The sequence below is a fragment of the Delphinapterus leucas genome, chromosome 10 (genome assembly GCF_059928025.1).
Source record: "Delphinapterus leucas isolate spDelLeu-1000000601 "Yukka" chromosome 10, BTC_Dleu_Yukka2, whole genome shotgun sequence".
In the NCBI taxonomy this organism is placed as follows: Eukaryota; Metazoa; Chordata; class Mammalia; order Artiodactyla; family Monodontidae; genus Delphinapterus; species Delphinapterus leucas.
The window spans coordinates 84298662-84321667 of record NC_143138.1 but is presented as its reverse complement, the minus strand read 5'-3'; the positions used below and the strand labels follow the sequence as shown (position 1 = coordinate 84321667).

At 43.7% G+C, this 23006-nt stretch overlaps 1 protein-coding gene across 2 annotated transcripts in view; it reads right to left on the bottom strand.

Annotated features, from left to right (window-relative positions):
* MITF (melanocyte inducing transcription factor) overlaps positions 1 to 19543 on the bottom strand; it is a 222609-nt gene extending 203066 nt beyond the window's left edge. Inside the window, exon 1 of one of the 2 annotated variants that reach the window (XM_022572571.3) lies at positions 18730 to 19543. In XM_022572571.3, coding sequence (XP_022428279.1) covers positions 18730 to 18833 — 104 coding nt within the window. In that variant the 5' untranslated portion in view covers positions 18834 to 19543. The remainder of the gene's footprint in view (positions 1 to 18729) is intronic. The other variant, XM_022572572.3, reaches the window with a different exon arrangement.
* Positions 19544 to 23006: the final 3463 nt, after the last annotated feature.

Below are 23006 nucleotides of genomic sequence, written 5' to 3'. Positions count from 1 at the left end.
CTTTTTAGATTCCACATATAAGAGATATCATACAATATTTCTCCTTTCTCTGTCTGACTTACATCATTCAGTATGACAATCTCTAGGGTCCATCCATGTTGCTTCAAATGAAGAAGCCATTCTTTTTATAATACACAAGAATACGTTATGAAAATGCAAAAGGTACAGATGCAAGGCAGAAAAAGACGCAACTTTCAATACTTTAACTCCAATGTTCTGTAATTTTCATCACTTTAACCCCAGTGGGTTTCGGTTTCCAAAATGCAGAAGAAATTAAAGCACTAACACAAGACACAGCCTGTAGTAAGGACTCTGAAATGCTAGGTGTTGCTGTTATTACTGTTGTTGTTTGTGTTTCTTTGTTGTTATTAAATTGTAGGATGTATCTGCTATGTCACTGGAAACTACTAGACCTACTGAAAACAATTCTTTTCTTCCTTCCTTCCTAAAAGAATTCCAAGCACTCTCAACAAGTACTCAGTTAATGTTTACAATAATGACTAGGCTTATAATTATAATATGCTAATTTTCAATACACTGAGAAGTCAAAAACATCACCTTTATCTTCTAGGCCATGAGTAAGTTGAGCCTGGTTACTTCAAAAACTCCCTGCACCAGAATTCCTAAGCCATTTTACTGCTTTCTGCTGGATTCTTCAGCAGTGATCCCCACAATCTCTCTGTGCTCTTTTCCCAGGTCCCCATTCTCACTCTCCACCTTCTAAAGAACAGTAGAAATTATGCCAAAATAAAGAGTAACATATCTGAACAGCCCCATTCAACTTTAAAGATCTGGAAATGATGGGCCTTTTTTTTTTTTTTTTTTTGATGGGTCATTTTTATTGGCAAATAAACTCGTAAAAATAGAAGATTGGGTATGTGGAACAGCTTGATTATTGTGGCTTCATATATAGTCCACAACAATGTTGATGCAGACAATGCTTAAAAATGTTTTCCCGGGCTTCCCTGGTGGCGCAGTGGTTGGGAGTCCGCCTGCCGCTGCAGGGGACACAGGTTCGTGCCCCGGTCCGGGAACATCCCACATGCCGCGGAGCGGCTGGGCCCGTGAGCCATGGCCGCTGAGCCTGCATGTCCGGAGCCTGTACTCCGCGACGGAAGAGGAAATGTTTTCCCCAGTGAGCATGCTTTTTAGCTCAGACAAATAACTGCCAGAGAAAGACAGGCACAAGAAAACAATTTTGAAGACAGTCAACCCTCATTATTTGTGGATTCCCTATTTTCAAATTTACCTATCACCAAAATTTATTTGTAACCCCAAAATTAATATATGCAGCATTTTTACAGTCATTTGCGGACAGAGAAGTGAGAAATCTGAGCCACCCACAATATGCATTCCCAACTGAGGTCAAACAAGGCGATGCTCTGTCTCCTTGTTTCAGTTTTCACATGGCAAACAAGTGTCCTTTGGAGGGGGGGGTCCATTTCGTGCTATGCTTTTTGCATTTTTGTATCTTTTTGTTGGTGACTTTACTGACGACCTCCAAGCCTACCTAGTGCAGATGTGCAGTCTAGTGTTGCTGAGCATGAGACGGCTGTGAGGTGCCTTACGGAGAAAAGCGCAAGTGCCAGATAAGCTCCCTCGGACATGACTTACAGTGCTGTTGGCCATGAGTTCAATGTTAATGAGTCAGTAATTATTCAATAAAGTGTCTTTAAACAGAAACACACATAAAACAAGGTCATGTATCAATCGGGTGACAAATACGCTGTGACCACAGGCTCGCAGGAACCTAACCCTGTTCCAAATTAAATGTTCATCGTGACTGCATAGAACAGAACTACTACCACAGACAACAGAAATTGACTGTATGCTTATTTCATCTCCTAGCACCAATAGTAGTAACAACAATTAGTGCCCCTACTAACTTACTGTACTGAGCATTTTATATTTACCAGGCGTGCGCACATAATCTTCTATCATCTTCACAGCTACTCCGAGAAGAAAATACTATTACCCTCATATTTTAGGTGAGAAAACTGAGGTTCAAAAAACCTGTACAAGGGTCCACAGTTAGTAAGAAAAAAGGTCAAGATATTTTCATACACATTTTCCTGACAGAGTTTAACAGAATTCCCCAAAGTTATTGATCCCTTCTGGCACACCAGAAACACTTCATTCATTTTGGCCACTCTTTATTCAAGAAACATATATAGACACTATACTGGATCCTAGAGATGCCCAGGGAACTAACAACTTCCCTGTTCTCGTAGGGCCTCTTTCAAGTGAGGAATGACAGACAATCAAATAAATATTACCTATCAAACTATGTATTGGGCCAAAAAGTTCATTCGGGCCTTTCCGTAAGATGTTATGGAACGTTTTGGCCAACCCAATATAAGTAAAAGATGCTTGATTTCTTAAAATATACATTATTTTTTAAATAAGTCTTCAAACAAGGTAAGAGCTAATGGCTGTATTCAGTGAATATCAGTTTAAAATATATTCTCCCTTATACTATACATGATCTCTTACATTATATACGATCTCACTTATACGTGGAATCTAAAAAAAAAAAAGTTCATAGATTCATAGATACTGAAAACAGAATGGTGACTGCCAGAGGCAGGGATTGGGGGCGGGCAAAAGACTGAAGGCACTCAAATGATACAAAATTCCAGTTATAAGATAAATAAGTCATGAGAATGTAATCAGCATGGTGACTATAGTTAATAATACTGTATTGCAGTAAGCAACAAGGATATACTGCATAGCACAGGGAATTATAGCCACTTTCTTGCAGGAACTTTTAATGGAGTATAATCTGTAGAAATACTGAATCTCAATACTATACACCTGAAACTAATATAATATTGTAAATCACCTATACTTCAATTTTTTTTAAATAATTTTTTAAATAAAAATCAGAAGAAAACATAAAATCCGGTATTGCATATTTGAAAGGTGCCAAGAGAATAAATCTTTAAAATGTTCTCATCACAAGAAGAAAAAATTTTGTAACTATGTATGGTGATACATATTAACTAGATTTATTGTGGTGATCATCTCCCAATATACATGACAATATACACAGTATACAAATATTGAATCACCACATTGTGTACCTGAAACTAATATAATGTTATAAGTCAATTACACCTCCATAAAAATAATAATAATTTTTATATTGATTACATTTTGACTTGGAATTATTTTGGATGTATTGGATTAAATAACATACTACTCTTATTTAATAAATAAATAAACCACTTAATGTATTTCTTTCACTGATGTGACAACCAAGTGGGCTCTTTTCTTCCCCCAGAAAGAGCTCCTCTAGCCCTTGATGACCTGATCTGGGTTCCGTGCCAGCCCTTGGGCAGCCACCCATCTGCCAAAAGCAATGGCAGTTTACGGTTGACCCTTTTTGTTCACTATTATCTCCTGACTCCACAGTAGACTCAATAAATATTTACTGAATATCATTTTACCTCATAGGCAAGGAAAATTTACCGAAGGATCTTCCAAATAGTTCCCAAACCATGACTCTGAAAAAATAAGAGGGAGAGTTAGGGGCTTCCCTGGTGGCGCAGTGGTTGAGAGTCCGCCTGCCGATGCAGGGGACACGGGTTTGTGCCCCGGTCCGGGAAGATCCCACATGCCGTGGAGCGGCTGGGCCCGTGAGCCATGGCCACTGAGCCTGCATGTCCGGAGCCTGTGCTCCGCAACTGGAGAGGCCACAACAGTGAAAGACCCGTGTAACGCAAAAAAAAAAAAAAAAAAAAAAAAGACGGAGAGTTAGATCTCTTCACGTCCACCTCTTGAGACATCCAAGAAATAAACCTACTCTGAAAACTCCCCAAACTGCCTTGTCCATTTCCTCTTCCCTGAGCTATGGGTATCTTCAGTCTAACTCCAGCCTGCACAGCTGATTGATCCTCTTCTCTCACAAAAACACGGAGCTCACAAACCCATCACACTGGGTGGTGTGAAGCCTGAGAAGGATGGTCAGTCAGAAGACTTCATTCTGTCCTGTGCTCCTGAGTTCCCCAAGCACACTGGATCTCACCCTAAAGCATCTAACTCTATGCGTCTTTCACCTGTGTGTGTGGGGGGGGGGGCGGGTGGTTAGGGGGGTGTGGAGGAGGCAGGGGTGTTTCAATTACATGGAAAGAGGGAAACTGTCATTTTCCCTGTTTCGTTATAAAACTCAGGAAAGGAACTGTTTAGCCAAGAACCAAATTTCAATTAGTCAGGACAATACCACAGAAAAGCTGAAGATACTCTGAAAAACACTCCTTTGAGAATCCTGTATGTGCTTGTATGAATATATGTATAGTTTCTGGTAGAAAATGTCTCCCATTAATTGGTAATCAAACTAGTTCCCACCCCTCTGCACACAACAGCTGAGAGGTGGCGGAAGTGGTCCAGAAGAATGCTGGGTGACAGCCAAGTCCAAGTCCAGGTTTGAAAACTCACTGCATAAATCCCAAACGTGTGAGAACTGACTATATAGTTGGTTGTGACAACTGACTATATAACAGTGACAAAACAATGGTAGAGTCAGCAGCACCTACACAGATGAACCACTTCTTTCATTCTCATGTAAACCGCTGAATTCTAATGGCAATGACACCAGGAGTAGCCCTTGGGTACAGTAGCAGGCAGAGAGCAGCAGTAATGCAGGTACAGCAGCAGGTGGAGTGGTAATTGGGGCAGCAGCATCTACTGCGCCCTTACTACAGGTAGTACTCTCACTACCTTACTGAATCTTCCCAGCCAGCCAATAAGGGAGGGACCCTCGTTACCCAGGTAACGCGTCTTAAGCTGTAACTGATGAAGACATCCACTTATGTGTGCAAGACAATGGGAATATTCCTTCTAAGAAAGATGGTGGCTCTTCAAACTAACCCCCTTTCTGCTTTCTAGGGATCGGTTTAGCCACAGGTTTGGGGGAGAAATTTTGTGAGGCTCAAGCAAAGCATGTCATCTGATTGCGGTGAGCGTTTCACAATGTATATGTATACCAAAGCATCGAGTTATACACCTGAAATATACACAGTTCTTATCTGTCAATCATACCTCAATAAAGCTGGAAAAAAAGAAAAGAAAAGCAAGCTATCATGTTGGTGTGGGTACATAGCCTCGCTACGCAGTGCTACTAGGAGGGAAAAATCCTAGAAGAGTGAAAGATTTTGCGATTCAAGAATACAGGGGGGCTTCCCTGGTGGCGCAGTGGTTGAGAGTCCACCTGCTCATGCAGGGGACACGGGTTTGTGCCCTGGTCCGGGAGGATCCCACATGCCGCGGAGCAGCTGGGCCCGTGAGCCATGGCCGCTGAGCCTGCGCGTCTGGAGCCTGTGCTCCGCAACGGGAGAGGCCACAACGGTGAGAGGCCCGCGTACCACAAAAACAAAAAAGAATACAGGGTATTATGGCTTATACTGGATAGAGATAACTGTATAATGAGGCTGTCTTGTGAAATGTGAAAAGATAAAGCAGGAACTCACTACAGGCCAAGTTTAAATGTGACAGTTAGGAATGACAGATGCACATGTAGACATAGCTGTGGAGCTCGGCTTCTACCCTGCATGGCGTTGTGAAACCCCAATTCGTGCATCTTATTATTTATTCCTCCACCTAGCTATAGTCTATCATTACGATGAAAGGAAACATGTTGATAAAGACAAAGACTGTTCTGGCAACAAAAGTAATGCCTTACCTGTAAGTAGCATGTGCTGTCTTTAAATACCTCCCTGTTAGGCATCCCAAAGTTCACCACTATCTGATCTGCATCCACTCCCAAAGGTCCTGATGTTGATCATCCAACCGAGGGATGATCTGGCCCTACTTCCCTTCTCTTCTATGGACCCTCTTATTTCCTGCTGATTGCCTTTGAGTCGTTTTCTCTTAATGACAGTGTCTAAAACTAAAAAGTCATTTCAAGTCAAAAAACCTTGTTGGTGCTGTGGGCAAAGATGGAACCAGAAAAAGGGCCCGTTTATGAGCACAAGAGCCAAGGCTTCGGCCTGAGGATTTTACTCAAGTATTTCTTTTAATCCACACAATTAACTACAACTTAGATCATACTATTATCCACTCACCCCACTTATTCCTCTGTTGAAATAGAGGCTACAAGAATCACTTGCCCAAAGAGAGAAAAGCTAGTAAGTGGTCAAATTGAAATTTAAGTTAAAAATCCTTCTTTTCTCTGAAGGTTAAACCCAGAACTCTAGACTTCTTCGACTGGTTAGAGCTCTTAACCCGTTTACAATAAGAGCAGATTCTTTGCCAAAAAGCATCAGGGTTTTTTGTCTGGAGAAGGTCAGCATGCAGCAAAAGGAAAAAAATAAAAATAAAAATGCTTGGGTTTTAGTGGATTAAAAATAAGAGTAGGCTGAATTCCCTGGTAAGTAAGGAGTCCAGAACTGCCCTATAGGTCCTACTTGTCTGATACAACAGTGACCCTGCCCTTCCCTCTCCGCCTGAAATGAGGATGGCCTGGTGAGATTCAGGATGAGGGAGACGATCTGTTATGTCAGGACACCCTAACATGTGACAAAACAGAGGCTGCCTGGTCGCAGTCACCCCGCCCCTCTGTTTTGGAAGCTCCCACACTCTACAAACTGTCTGGAATTCATTAAGAAGGGAAAACAGGCTGACAGTCGTATTTCAAATTTTATTCAGCAGAAGTTTTGTGAAAAACAATTTGGTCATGTGGGCACACTCATAACCACCATTACCCTGTTTCTCCACCAAATCATTCAGTCAAGTGACTGCCGTGTGCTTCAAGTTTCACACTTTGTGAGTCTCCATTAAACTACAACCCTCCAAGATCTGGGCCAGGGCTCCTTATGGTAGTACAGCTAGCTTAACTCCAAGTCTCTTATTTAGAGATCACATCTGGACAACCAAGCATCCTACCTGGTTTCATTAACCTAAATCTGATAGCTAACTTTCTAGAGGGGATTTTCCTTTTTTTTTTTTTTTTTTTAATCACTGAGTGATTATTATCAATGATCATCTCTAGCCTGACCATAACAAGCAACATGGCGTTTTTTACGAAATGCACTCCAATCCAGGATATTTTTCATTCCAAAACAGGAACAATTTAATGTGGAGACAAAGGATTTATGGTAAAAGCGTTAGGGAAGTAGTTTGCAAACTTGAGTGTGCATCAGCATCTCCTGGAGGGCTTGTTAAAAGACACAGACTGCTGGGACTCCCCACCAACAGTTTCCGATTCAGGAGGCATTGGAGTAGGGTCCGAGAACGTGCATTTCAAACAGGTTTTTAAGTGACACTGAAGCTGCTGGTCTGCGGGCCACATTTTGAAAACCATTGCTCTAAGGTGGTGGTGGTAGTGACGGATGTATTGTTGCTGTTGGAAAGTGGGGCAGTGATTTAATCCATGAACTTGGAATAGGAAGCATTGCATAGAGGTGGGATTCTGAGAACGGATCAGCTCGGGCAGCCCCCACTCAGGTGGCAGGAAATCCAAATTAACCGTCTTTACTCAGAAAAAGAATTTATTGATAAAATAACAGAAAATTCCAAGGATAAACCTAACCAAAGATAGGCACAACTTGATCCAGAAGCCAAAATGCTACTACTAGGGCCATGGCAATGAAGGTTAGCTATCCATGGGAAGGGTGTTCTCTTTTCTAGGACAGTGGTGTTGACGCCCAGCTGGGGTCTCTATTCCCCAGTTCCCACCCCTGCATCCAGATCTCGGTATGAACCTGGTCCTTGCCAAAAGAATATGAGCAAGAGTGATGCCTGTCACTTTGGGACCCTAGTTGTGCCTTCTCCTCTTCCTTTCCACCACCAGACACAAAAGATGCCAGGGTTCTAGGCAATGGCAGAACAAGAAGATAGACGGAGACTGGGTTCTTGATTTGTCATACGGAAGAAAGCTGTCTGCCAACCAGGAACTACTACCTATGTGACTATCGCCTGCCACTTCCTTATAGCAACTAACATTAACCCAATACAAGGGCTTTGTTTTTCTCTGCCTCCGAGATAAGGCTTTATTCTCGAGCACAACACCTTCCCAAGTTCAAGATCAACGGAAATAAAGGGAGACTCTCTTTCTGTTAGCACCCAAGCAAATCCCTGGGATGCGTGACATCAGTCAACGTGTAACTCCCTGAAAGCAATCCCCGTGATACAGAAGAGTGGCTAAGTCTGTGTCAAATTCTCCACCCCAAAGCCATGACACTCAAGCACGTGGGCTAAGCATGTGGGAAGGGGTTGTTATAAGAATTTGGAAAAGTGACTACAGGCAGGCAAAATACATTTCCTCTACTCTCCACTAGGGGAAATGCATAAGCAAAGGGAAGCCGGCTGCCAGTGAGATCTGATTAGAAAGATGTCAGGTATATGAACCCAAGAGTAAGCAAGAGGGATACCCTAAGCCAGCAGTGACCTGTGCATCGCTGACCCCAGAAACAAATCCCAATTAATTGTGCTTGCCACTCAGCCCCCTACCATTAAAGCATGCATCTTAGTGACTATGATACTATGACCAAGCAAGCACCATCAAATCCTCTCTCTCATTCATTTCTGAATCAACAAGGATTTAAAACATCCACACACAATCAGTATCATTAGCACTGCATTCCAAGACCCCATCGTTTAGCATTTATACATCTAGCCTTTATCTAGATAACACATGATTAGTGTTTATCTACCTAAAGACCAGTGGATTAATGACCATGCCAAGGTGATGCAAGATGTGGTTCCAAAAAGTCTACCCACCAATTGTCAATACACCACAAGCCAGTGGCCAACCTCTCCAAGTTACTCTCCAAGCACACTTCTTTGCAGCAAACGGGCCAACTTTTATTTGGAATGTCACCAGGAATAGTGCCAATTGCTTATAATTTTAGAGACTGTTTTACATAAGCTACTGTAAACTCTACCTTGAAAAATAAATAGAATTTTCAAGAATGCATAGTTGATGTCATCCTTTTCCCGTGAAAGTAAATGACCCTAACTGGCCAATACTATTTTAATGTTTATTCATAGTCATTCTCTGCCCCAAGTATTATAAATTTGTTGCAAAGTGTTCTATTGGCTGAGGTGCCAATATTCTAAATTTAGGTGGTGTGATTATGCAGGCTTAGTAATACCACAGAGCAAAGCTGACCCTGAAATAATACCTTTTCATCATTGGTGAAAAACTTCAAATGCAAAAAAATAGAACAAAAATGTACCCAGTCCTTTTGATGGAGAAGGGATTGTTACAGTATTGGTGTGTCTGTGAATACTATCTCCAGCTGTTTGGGACAGACTCACTCAAGAGGAACAAGGTGGCCACATCTCACTGAGGTGCCCAGGTAGACTATATGGGGACTGTACTAGATTCCAAATTAAACAGGAAGATCATCTTTAGGATTTCTGTGTGCTCTTCCCTACACCAAGTTTCAAATCACCAGTTATAAAAATAAAATGTATGTTTTGAAAAACATGCTTTTTAGAACCAGTTAATATTTAGGAACATATCACAATAAAGGTACCGAAGTAAATATAGCATTCCTGTCTGTCTATTTTATCCTAATCTCACATACAACCTTAACCACCGGGCTAAATAAATCTTCTCTGCCTCAAATCTTCTTCCCATGGAAGCAAGTTAAGCTTCCCAGAAGGAAAACCTATCCTACAAACAACAGCTACACATGCTCCCACCAGTGGGGACAACACCTTTCCCATCTGCCCTTGACCACGTGGGAAAATAGGGGAATGTGTGTAAATGAGTCAGCAAGTTACCCCACTCTGGGGAGGGGGCGGGGAGGGCCCAGGCCACAGATGCCTTCCTGAAATTGCTCAATAACCCACAACTTTCTTATAGAAAGACATGATTCTACCAGTGCCTTCCCTAAACCTATAACTCACTATGGTTGGATTTACAATATTTGTTCCCACACGACCCAGGATTTTTTCCTTTTGAAAGTTACCACTCCGTGGGCACTTCAATTAAAGAACACAGCTACTGAAATTCGAATGCTTTGAAGATTTCTTTCATAAAGGGTCGAATTAAAAACACACCATTGCCTGTGGATGTCAATGTTAATGAAAGGTCGAAGTGGTGTGTGGGAGAAGAGGCTTGTTTTCCTTTCTGCACCAACGCTGACATTTTCACATCAGTGTAGACAGGAAGCGTGTGATCTAGGGGCTGAAACACAGGACTGGGAGTCAGGAGTTCTACATGGGTCATTTGTTTGTGGTGTGCGTCTTTGGTGAAATCAATCTCAGGTTTTACTGTTTAATCCTCGATGACTTGGACCTCTCCTTTGTGCCAAAAAGTAATTCAAAATGCAGCCAAAATTCATTCCTAAACTAAACATAAGGGAAGTATGCTCAGACCTGAATGATCTCAGTGCAACAACAGTGAGATGAGCAAGGGGACAATTCGAGTAAGATGATCCTGGAGGAAAGAAAGGATAACAAAAATAACAAGACCCATCTCCACGTTTAGTCCAGGGGTAGATTTATGAAGACAAGTATACATCTCTGACTCACCTGACATTAGGAAAACACTTAAGACCAAGTTATAAACACTTATGGGGAAGATTAATGTCTGCATTTCTTCTTCTACTATTCATATATTACCTTACAATTACCTTAAACCAGTCCTATGTGTCTTCCTGAGCAACTATAAGGTCAAGCCTACTGTTAACTCTTTACACGCATTACCTTTCATCTTCACAGCACCCTTCCAAGGTAGCTATTGCTCCATTTTACAGAGGAGGGAACCCAGGTTCAGAGAGGTTGGCGAACTTGTCCAAAGTCACACAGCTAATGAGTGACAGCACCAAGATCTGCACATTTAACTCAGACATTCAGTGCCTCAAAATCACTTCCTCCATGAGGTCATTCCTAAAGACCCACCCAATAAAGCCCCTTCTTTCCCAGTCACACTCTATCAATAACATTCTATTTAGTTTTCATAGCACCAAAACTTATCTTGTTCATCTATTTAGTTCATTATTAGCTATGCCCCCACCTCCAAGACCATACTAGCAGGAACCTAGTCTGTCTGGTTCTACTTTTGATTCCCTACAGCTGGCAAAAAGCTGTCACACGATAGGCACTTAATAAATAAGTGTTGTAAGGAGGGAAAGGAGGAAGGGAAGGAAGAGAAGAAAAACAAACAAATCCAGGTCCTGCTGACCCCAAAGTGATACTGCCTTTGCTGAAAGTGACTGAGGGATGTTTTAGAAATGACTTAGGGAAGACAACAGGAACTCATGACTTTGAGGTACCATTTATATCTTTGTGTGCCTTTCTCTCACCAGTATCACCACTCTCCAAAGCACTGCTTCCCTCTCAGCCTGCCCTGGTTCAACTTCTGTGTAAACACTCCAAAGGTTGTACGTCTTTATTCTTCATGATGTGCAAGAAAGGTCACGGAAGGAAAGACGCAGCAAAGAAAGAAGGATGCCATGTTTAAGACCCAAACTAGGGCATCCCTGGTGGCGCAGTGGTTGGGAGTCCGCCTGCCGATGCAGGGGACACGGGTTCGTGCCCCAGTCCGGGAAGATCCCACATGCCGCGGAGCGGCTGGGCCCGTGAGCCATGGCCGCTGAGCCTGCGCGTCCGGAGCCTGTGCTCCGCAACGGGAGAGGCCACAACAGTGAGAGGCCCGCGTACCACGAAAAAAAAAAGAAAAAAAGACCCAACCTAGAGAAACGAGGAGCGTGGTCCTCCTCCCCAAGTCCTCAGGAACAGAAAGAGGTGTGCGAGTTTCAACAGAGATCCCAGACCTGCCTGCAGGTCCTCTCACCCTCAGCCCTCAGCTGCCTCAGGAAAGATGCAGACTTCATGGCCTGCTTTAATTCCTTGCCCTCAAGTACACAGTGTTCACCAGACTCACAAAATCCTCCTTATAAACTTCACATTTGTCTTTACAATTTCAAAAGCCTGTGGTGACTACATTAACTATCTTTGACCCATCTTCTGGACTATTTTCTTCAAATAATGCATATCTGGAGAAGAGTCAAACATATTTTTATAATTTAGTTTGATGAGATGGACCTAACAGCAAAGTACGTTTCATACTTAAAACACACACACAAAATAAATGAAACTCTTGCTTACTGTCCTTGAAAAATGACAAAAAAACATTTAGCCAGAGTTTTTTCCCCCCTATTATTTATCCTAATACTGCCAGTTCTGAAACAAAGCAGTTGGAAGCAGAAATTTAGTAACTTTGATTTGTCCCAAGACACATTTTTTTACACTGAGGTCCTATTCCTGACAGTAAGCACATGTGACCTGTTCTAAAAAAAGGATATTTTCCACTTCTTGCACAACTGGAGCAGATATAAACATCAGCCTGTGCAAACTGCCCTGCAGAACTCAAAAGGGAATTAAAACACACACACATACATACACTTAAATAATTCTATAAATAGCAGTACACTTAAATAATTCTATAAATAGCAGTACTCAGGAAAAGGAAATCTCCAATAACACACAAAACCAACACTTAAAATTCCACTTTAATCAAGTTTTCCATCTAATCATATCACACAAGCAATTTGCATAATAAGATCTGAACACCTGCCAGGTTAAGGCACCCCAATCTTGTCTATTTTGCTTCAGATACGTAATTCTGTACATGCTTTATAAGGAGGGGGAAAATTGCAATCATGGTAAAGTAGAAGAGAAGGAACTGATATTACCTACTAACATGTGCTAGGCACCCTGCAAAGCACTTTTACATGTGTTTTCTCACTTTTAAAACCTCACCAACCCTAAGAGGACGGTTCTACTGATCCCACTTTACAGGTAAAGAAATCGAGACTCCAAGAGGCTAAGCATCTTTTCTTGAACGCAGACACGGGTGTTAAGTGGCAAAGCCATGGGCACAGCACTTAAGCACAGCTACCTCTGAACCTGTCCACATGCATCCAGTCTCTGCCACCCCAGGTGCCCAAAGACCACAAGGAAGAGCTGGGATTCTGGTTAGAAATATAAAAGGCAATCAGAAATCCTAAAAGTCTGTTTTAAGCTTATGCCTTCCAAGGCGTCTAACATTTTATTTAATGTTATAAAGAAATATATTTGAGTATTGCTCGACCTTCAAGTCCAAATTGAATACACTTATTCACTGACAAAATTGAGCCTCAATTTCCCTTCCTCTATTAAATTCCCATTGCTGATGCCCACGCCCCACGGTGATCACACTCCATCCTGTTTGTCTGGCTGGATCTACATGTTCTCTTTCCCTCACCCCACTGAGGCAAGTTTTGGAGAAGGTGCAGCATGATTCCCCATGGGCAGGCCCCGCGCCTTGCCCACGGCAGCACAGCCCAGCGCATGAGAGCACGGGCCCAGAGCCAGATCCAGGCCCATCTACTTGCTACGCCTTAGTTTTCTCCTCTGTAAAGTGAGAATAATAAAAATACATACACCGAAGGTTGAAGTGAGAATTAACTGTGTTAATTCAAGTGAAATATTCAGAATCATTCCTGGCATGTAGTAAGCACTGCATAAGCTTTACCTGTTTTCAAAATTATAATTAACACTATTTTTCTCATTTATTATTATCATTTTATGTGGGTTTTGCAAGATTAAGTTAACACACATAAAAACACTTAGAACAGAGGCTGGCACACAGTGTGGCCTCAGTTAATGTTAGTTGGGTTTATTGGTATTAATTTGCATGTACTCAACAGATATATGTTGAATATGAATTTGTATGTACGTGCTGACACCACAACTGTTTTTTTTTTAAACCAGCATAAAGAAACTGTTAAGGGCCGGATCAAAATTATAAAACGTGAAAGATTTATCTGCAGCACCTCATTAGGAGGAAAGCAAAAAGGGTTTTACCAAACTTGGGGGTAATTTTATGGCATAAAAACACTGGCCTTAGAGAAGAAAGCCAGAGTCAACCAAACGCGAACCCTTTCTGGAAGGTCAGGACTCTCTGCTAAGTAATAAAGAAATAACAACAAGAACAACATCTGCTAACATTTACGGAGCACTTACCATGTGCCCAGCACCATGCTAATACTTTTCCATAGCCAATATCACAGTTACTGTCCTTAAGACTCCTAGGAGGCAGGCCCCCCCACTTGCCAGATGAAGAAACTGAGGTTAAAGGTCACCCAGCCTCCCCAAGGTCACCCAGCTTGTTAGGGACAGACAGAAATGCCAGAACAATGCTCTTAATCTCCATGCAAAGTAGTTCCCTGCGGATTGGACAGATAAAAAAATCAAGAAAACTTTCAGAAATCAATAAAAGATGGACAGTTCTGTCTTGCCAAGAATGGATTATCATTTCATAAACGAAAGGGTATGTTTAGTAGGAAGACAGGAGGGAAAAATCTCAGAATAAGTCAAAGAAATGACAGTAGCCTTGCATAGAAATACATGTGTGTGAGCGTGCATGTGACACAACAGCTTTTTTCTTTGTCATTTCGACACAAACCTGTGACGGCTTCACACACACCTCTTTGAATCAGCATTTGGGAACCACTGCTGTATCTCGTCCTGCCACTATAAACCTAATACTTCCATTCCCATTTCTTATTTGTGGGAAGTTAAATAACCATTATCTAAACCATTATTAAAACTTTGAGTAGAGGAGAAACTGGAATTAGATTAAGCCAATTCTGAAGTCTGCCAGGAAAAGGGCATTAGCAGCTACAAAATCACAGAATTTAGCACCACGTAAATGAATCAGAAGAACCATGAACCTGAAAGATGCTACCATAGCTTTTAATGTTTTTTTTTCAGGACCCAAAGCCCTACAGAGTCCCTTCCCTGCTAGGAGCCCATTCAACAGTTCCACATCTGACCCTGACCCGACTGTGCCAACGTGTGAATTCTGGGTTCACCCCCTCATATTCGGCACTCTTCCTCTGCCACCCACCATTCAGGGCTCATTCCCAGGAGAACACACAAATGTTTCAAAAACCTTTGGGGAGGAACCAAACTGCAAACATTCTTCATGAGAACCTTTTCTCATAGTGTGTGTCTTCCACCATACGACACAGCTTTGCCAGTCCCTGTGAACAAAACGGGGTTCCCGTCATGTAAATCCATCAGCTTCACAGTCCTAAAGGCCAGGAGGTCTGGGTTAGGAATGAAACTGTCTCTCCTCATCAAACACCTGCACATCTGAGCTTAGCCCAAATGAAGAATATAAAACTCCTCTTTGGACAGACCCTGGTGGATACCTATTTTAAAAGAAACCAGAACCAAACCCCCCATCCCGAGTGGGATGCAAAGGGACAAAGCAACACATATTCAAACGACAAAACACTATTGGGCCAGGCATTGTCCTAGGCCAGTCAACCTGCAAGAGGGGTGAGTCTGTCCCCCGTGGACATTGGTGGTATCTGCAGACAAATTTGGTTGTCACAGCTGAGGGAGGGGAGCTACTGGCCTCTAGCAGGTGGAGGCCTGGGATGCTGTTAAATATCCTGCAATGCCCAGGATAGCCCCACATCAAAGAGCTATCCAGTCCAAGATGTCAACAGCACTGAGGTTGAGAAACTCTGTTCTAGGCTCTGGGGACACCACAGTAAACAAGGAAGAGACAGAAGTCCCTGCCCCCTTGGACCCTGCAGTCTAGTGTGGAGAAACATATCATAAATGGAACACATTAGAAAAGTATAGACTACGTTACAATGTAAGTACTATGGAAAAAAACAGAGCAGGGCGAGGAAGACTGAGAGTTTGGAGGGAGAGCCACTGCATAGAGCGTGGTCAAGTAGGCTCAGTGGGAATGACATTTAAAGGAAGATGTGAAGTTGGTTGGGGAAGGAACGAATGCTATTGCTCTCTGGACAAAGAGAGAAAGAGGGGTCAGCAAGTGCAACATACAAAGGCCCAGAGGTGGAAGGGTCTGGAGTATTCCGGGAATGGTGAGGACACTGGCTGGAGCGGAGGGAGCCAGGAGAATGGCAGCAGGAGATACAGTGAGAGCAGACAGGAAGCTTTCCCATACAATCTGCCTGGTACCATTTTAAGGGTCTCGAGTTTTACTGATATTAGGAGCTACTGGAGTGTTTTGAGGGCTCTGAGGAGAGAATGACATGATGTAACACATTTTAACACGGGGTTTCTCAACCTCAGCAGTGACAATTTGGGGTCAGATAATTCTTCATTGTGGGGCTGTCCTGTGTACTGGAGAATGTTTAGCAGCATCTCTGGCCTCTACTTACTAGAGGCCAGTAGCAACCCCCATCCATTGTGGCAACCAAAAATGTCTCCAGACATTGCCAAATGACACCTGGGGGGCAAATCACTCCTAGGTTGAACACCAGCTTTAACAGGAACACTTTGGCTCCTGTGTGAAAAAACCACTGAAAGCGGGTAAGGACGAAGGCAGGAGACCAGGTAAGGGACAGTCACCCAGGTGAGGGCGGGTGGCAGTTTGAACCAAAGTGGAGGCAGAGGAGTTGGTGACAAGTGGGCAGATTCTAGACATATTTTCAACTCCAAGAGACAATCCAGAAAATAAAACTGAGAGACAAAATAGTTGCAGCAGTCTTCACCTTCCAATTTCAACTTTTTCTGAGCAAAATTTTAAAAAGGGAGGTGCCCCGACAAAGACTTAACGACAAAAAGCCACGAGGAGGCCCTGAACGTGCAGCCCTTGTAGAGTCATACAACAGATGTTGATGACAGTACATTAGACAACTGTGGAAAACAGTACTATACGGAAATTTTGCCAACCCCATATATTTATTCACAGATTTTATTTCACTGGTTTATTTCAAAGAGCATGTGTCTGCTCCACAGACAAGTTTTACAGCGTTTTTAATTTAGCCTTCCTCTGCACACCAGTTCTGTCCCGCACCTGTTTCCAGCTTCAACGTGTGAAGCCAGAGCTTCCCACATCCCCGAATTTTTCCTTACACGTGCAAGCTAGCTCCTGAGGACGTTCAACCCTTGCAAGCCTTTTTCTTTTTTCTTTTTTTTTTTTTTTTGCCGACTCTGAAAAAGAACAGGCCCCAAATGCTCCAACGTGAGTTTCATGACATCCATTTGGGTTTTTCCAGATGGTATTTTCCTCGCTCTCTCAAACTCATTTATATTATTTATCACCTACCATCAAAAAGGTTCCAAACAGTCCGGGTATTTCTTTCAGGACCACACACACACACACACACACACTCATTCTGGCCATGTAAGCATTTGCTTATAGAAGCAAAAGCAGAGACTGCTCGGTAAAACACTGGTCCCTTCAGCCGAATGCAGATAAAGCCCCAATGAGCATAACCAACAATACCCTTTACACACTATTACTCCACACCCCCAACCCCCAATGCACACAATCTAGGCTCACACACAAAACAGCCATTATGAAGAGAAACCATCAACTAAAGGCGGGTTTTAGGCAACTAACTGCACAGGAGGTTTCCTTCCAATCTCTGTTAAGCATCTGCCAAGAGGCTGCTTCAGCCACCCAGTCAGTGGGTGCGCTGTTCCCACATTTTCTTCCCCGAAGTGGATTCAGACTCTCACACAGCCCTGAAAGAAGCAAACCTGGCTACGCTTTCCACTGGATCAAGTACCAGAGCCATGTGCCCCAGCAGCTAAGATCACACCACCTCAGTCCTGATTCAGCTGTCTCTCTTGATTCACCCTGATTTCTGGACCCTCCTCCCCTCGGCCAGACAGGGCCCTTCACCCAGGCCCTACCCACCGAGAGGGGCGGGAAGGAAGGTCTGAGAAGGGTGCAGAAGCACTGCAGAACCTTCCAGTTTCAACCTCATCTTACCTCACACTGAGAGAGGTGGAACTAAACCCTCTCTACTCAGGGCCTCAAATGACCATCTCCCTCTTAGTAAACATTGGAAATGTCCTGAGCAGCCACAGGGCAGAGAGAAAGGAAGACACCCAACCCGTTCCGATGGACGAGTGGGAATGGAGCCAGCATAGGAAGTGGGCACTAGGGGTGGTGGGGCGCCAGAAGAGCAGATGTCTTCATTCCTCTCCCAAAAAGTTTTTTAAATCCCCAGAGAATTAAACACTTGTCGCTGCCCAACAGGGGACACTCCCCAAACCCTCCATCTGAAAGCTTCTTCCCCTCCAGGGAAGGCCTGCATTTGAACGGAACCCTATAGCCCGGGGAGTTCAAGCTGGACGAGGAGACACGCCCCCCCCGCTCCCGCCACCCCCCTCCGGCTGCTCGCCACCCCCCGCCCCTCCCGCGCTGGGGTGCAGCGGCCGGGAAGGTGAGGGGCGGGCCTTGGGAAACCTCACCTGGAGGCCGCCTGGGGCGGGTTTTCCCAGAGGGGTGGTCGGACTCCTAAGAGGCAACAACACAGGAACTAATTGCTTCCCTCTAACATCGCGCTCGATCCACCCCAAGCTCTCCCTCTCCAAGTGTTCAGCCCGCTGGGATCTTCAGGAAAAGGATTCACTCGAAACTCTTTTTCCTCTTTCCATCCGGACAGCGTCCGGGCCCGGCGCTCCTCCTCCCCCACCTCCGCGCAGCGGCACTCCCCAGCCCCCAACAGCTCTCAGCAGCTGGTATCTCCAACCGAGGGTCCCCTCGTCCGCGCGGCCCGTCCCGGGCTGCCCGCCGCGCCCCCAAAGTGCGCCTGGGCGGAGAACCCCGTTAGCGCACCGGCCCGGCGGTCACGGCCCCCAACTGCGGGGGATCAGTTCGCCCTCTGCCCCGGGGCAAGGGCACGGGGTCCTTGTCCCAGAGCCCCGGCGAGCGGCTTTCCTCGCCCCAGGGTGGGAGGCGCGGGGTTCCCTAGCCGCCGGCCGCGCCTCCCTCCAGCTGTCACCACTCACCTGCTCTTCAGAGGTTGACTCTTGAGTTCGTAATAGGTTTTGGGCTCTTCGTGAAACTCCTCCCCGACTTCGAAATCCGGCACGATCCCCGATTCCGACTGCATGGCTCCCGCTTCCCGTCCTCCCACTGCTCCAAAGTGAGAAGCGAGCCTGGGGCCGGAGGGGAGGTGGCGGGGCCTGGGTCCCCCGAGCGGTGCGCCCCCGCGCAGTGCAGAGCTCAGCCCGCCGGCCCGCGGCGGCCGCCAACCCAGGCGCCCGGAGTTTACACTCGCACCCGGGCGGGAGGGGCGGCTGCCCGGCGCCGCCTGGGATCTGTAGTCCCGGCCGGGCGGGGTACTCCCGGCTTGCCAGGAAAGCCGCTGCCCCGAAAACTACAATTCCCAGAAGGCCAAGCGAGGGCAGAGGCAACGTGGTAGACACCGCTAGTGCAACTCCCCTGTTTGGATTCATTGTCAATGTCAGCAGCTCCTGTCCCTCCTCTCTCGCCACTTGCTTCAACGGTACAGACGTGGCTATTTAATATTAATAAGAACGGACTCAGCCCTGCTCTCCTACCATCACTCCTCCTCCCAGCTCACACATTCGCGAGGGCACGCCAAGTCCTTATTTTTTTAAAAAAAGGGTTTTGACACTGAAAAGTTTCAGCCTTCAAGCCTCCCTTAAAATAAAACTTTCTGTCAGGCTACATGCTTCCCAGCGCTGCTGCGACAAATCCACTTGTCCTCGGTTTGGAACTGAGTGGAGGAACTTTCCTTCACTTTGTAAGTAAAACAGTACTGTAGAAAGTGTTCTTGTGCGTTCCTTTTCCGTAACTAACTCAATCTGGGCTTTTACAATACTGTTCAGCCATCTGGATGACTCTCCCCTTTATCCAATTAGCCACTTCTAATCTAAAGCGGTACTTGAAAGGTGCGGTTAATTTTAAAACGCACGAAGTTACAAAACAGCGTCGTCACGGTCTCCTTTTAATTTCTCAGTTGGCTGGGAGTTCAAATGAGATTGTCCTGACATTTCAGACGTGCAGTTGTGGGGATCGTGAAATGTACAAGCGTCAACCCCCCACCCCCACCCCACCTTCCCGGCACTCATTTAGGTAACAGATTAACAGGCTCTGTTATGGCTCGTTTGAACTTCCAGTCTTTCCCTCTGATTAGTTTCAGTAGAGTGTTTTCCTCCTTTTAAAAGTGTTTTGAGGCATCAGGGAGGAAGTAGAGAGTTAGAGGGTGGCTTTTAAAGTTCTAAGACCCACAGTTGAAATCCCGAGTCCTTCTCTAAAGTGCTGTGTAATCGTCAGCTTGTCACTTGATTCCTAGAAGCCTCAATTTCTTCATCTGTAAAGGAGGAGATTGGCAAACTTGTTTTTTGAAGCTGTTGCAAGGTCAAATGCAAGAGAGTGATTTGTAATCTATAAAAATGCTGCTCAATGGTCAGTTTTATTTATTAGATCTTGAAGATATTCCTTTCAGACTAACACTTCATCTGTGAGTTTGTCCTTTCAAAAGTAATAAATTAAATGATCACCCTGGGAGAAAACTCTAAGGAGGCTAGACTAATAATGGGCACCTCCCAGGAGTTGGCTGTTTGCTAGTTTGCCTCACATGAGGCATTTTTAAGTTCACATTAGGTCCATACCATTAAAATATGACAGAACATGAACCTTCCTAAGAAAGATAGGCTTTTTGTGCTCATGAATATGGGATCCCAGATTCCATGATAGAGACTGCTGGAAATTAGATGTTAAAAGTTTTTTTTAAAAAAAGTGTTATTCTCTGCCAGAAGGGAGAGGAAATGTAAAACATGCAGGAAACATTGAGTCTAGACTCCTAGTCTCATCTTGTTTCTCAACTGTAGGTGGTTGGAATGTGGTAGAAGGGGTTGATTATCATAAGTTTGGGGTATTACAGGCATTTGAGGGGTATGGGCCAGAGATGCTATACATCTTGCACAATGACAAACTGTCTTGTCCAAATATCATTGGTACCCGCGTTGAGAAACACTGGAGTCTTCTTAATCTTCTAGTTCACCAGAAGCCTTTTAACGTGAGGAAAGCTATGGACCCTCTCCCCAGAAAATGTAGATGAAAACAAGATTCTTGTGCATAATTTTGGTCTGTTGACCTTTAAAGGCTATCAAGGACTTCAGTTAGAACTGTAGTTTATAACCTCTTTAGAACTATAATGAAACAGTCCATTTTGTCATTATATCCAATAGTGACCTGCTAGACCTAAGGGACCAAACCCAAAGGGAAAAAAACTGTCAGAAAAGCTAACACACCTGAACTTAGCTCCAACTAAGTAAGCTTGCCCATAGGTACACAGAGATAGCTGTTATTTTTTCCCCTACACCTTTTCTTCTGATCTCATCCTACTCTTGGTTCATCCTACTCTTCCATTACCTATAGTACGGTTGCTGATGGCAGTGCCATCGCTACCCAGTGGGAATGGATATGTGACTAGTCCTGAGCCACCAGTGGGTCCATTTTCCTAGCCATGGTGATTCCTTTAGAGATGGACACAGTACCCTAACATGACTAGAAGTCCTCCTTGGGACTTTTCTTCTAGGGCAACTGGGGAAGACTGTCTGATTCTTGGAAGCACAGTGCTGGATGGAAGGAATGCTAGAGCCTATTACTTGTGGCCCCAAAGGGAAGCTGATCAAAAACGAGAGAGAATGAGACAAGATCAACAATCAAAGAGAAGCGGAAACAAGCAAAACTGAGAAATAGAAAACAACAATAACATTGTTTCAGCTCCCTGTTCCAACCATACCTGAAACCAGATATCCTTGGACTTTTCAGATATATGAACCAACATTTTTTTTTCTTTTTAGTGGAACTGTTTTGGTTTATGCTTCTGTCACTTGCAACCAAAAGAGCTTTGAGTAATTACCTTAAAAACCTTTTACTCCATTTAATGGACAGTTTTCTGTGGACTTCCATACCATTAATTCATGTAACAAAAAGTTGGGGATGGCCCCCTGGCAGATGACCCCTGTAATCCCTCTTCATTAGTGAATTAAACCCTAGGAGTAGATGCCGCTTCTTTTAAAAAGGTGATAAAGATCAATAGCTCCATACATTTCAACCAAGGACCATGCCTGTTAAAAGCACCAAGGCAATGGCTAGAGACTGTAATTATTGTCATTAATAATATTACCTATATTTATGTAATACTTTACTTTTTTTACACATTTGTCACATGGACCTCTTATTGGAGCACTTAAAAATCCAGCAAGGGGAAAGAAATCATAAAGATCAGAGCAGAAATAAATGAAACAGAAACAAAGAAAACTATAGCAAAGATCAATACAACTAAAAGCTGGTTCCTTGAGAAGATAAACAAAGTTGATAAACCTTTAGCCAGACTCATCAAGAAAAAGAGGGAGAGGACTCAAATCAATAAAATTAGAAATGAAACAGGAGAAGTTACAACGGACACCGCAGAAATACAAAGCATCATAAGAGACTACTACAAGCAACTCTATGCCAATAAAATGGACAACCTGGAAGAAATGGACAAATTCTTAGAAAGGTATAACCTTCCAAGACTGATCCAGGAAGAAACAGAAATATGAAAAGACCGATCACAAGCACTGAAATTGAAACTGTGATTAAAAATCTTCCAACAAACAAAAGTCCAGGACCAGATGGCTTCACAGATGAATTCCATCAAACATTCAGAGAAGAACACCCATCCTTCTCGAACTCTTCCAAAAAATTGCAGAGGAAGGAACACTCCTAAACTCATTCTACAAGGCCACAATCACCCTACTACCAAAACCAGACAAAGATACTACAAAAAAAGAAAATTACCGACCAATATCACTGATGATTATAGAGCAAAAATCCTCAACAAAATACTAGCAAACAGAATCCAACAACACATTAAAAGGATACCATGATCAAGTGGGATTTATCCCAGGTTTGCAATGATTCTTCAATATATGCAACTCAATCAATGTGATACACCATATTAACAAACTGAAGAATAAAAACCATATGATCATCTCAATAGATGCAGAAAAACTTTTGACAAAATTCAACACCCATTTATGATAAAAACTCTCCAGAAAGTGGGCATAGAGGGAATCTACCTCAACATAATAAAGGCCATATACAACAAACCCACAGCAAATATCACTCTCAATGGTGAAAAACTGAAAGCATTTCCTCTAAGATCAGGAACAAGACAAGATGTCCACTCTTGCCACTATTATTCAACATAGTTTTGGAAATCCTAGCCACAGCAATCAGAGAAGAAAAAGAAATAAACAGAACA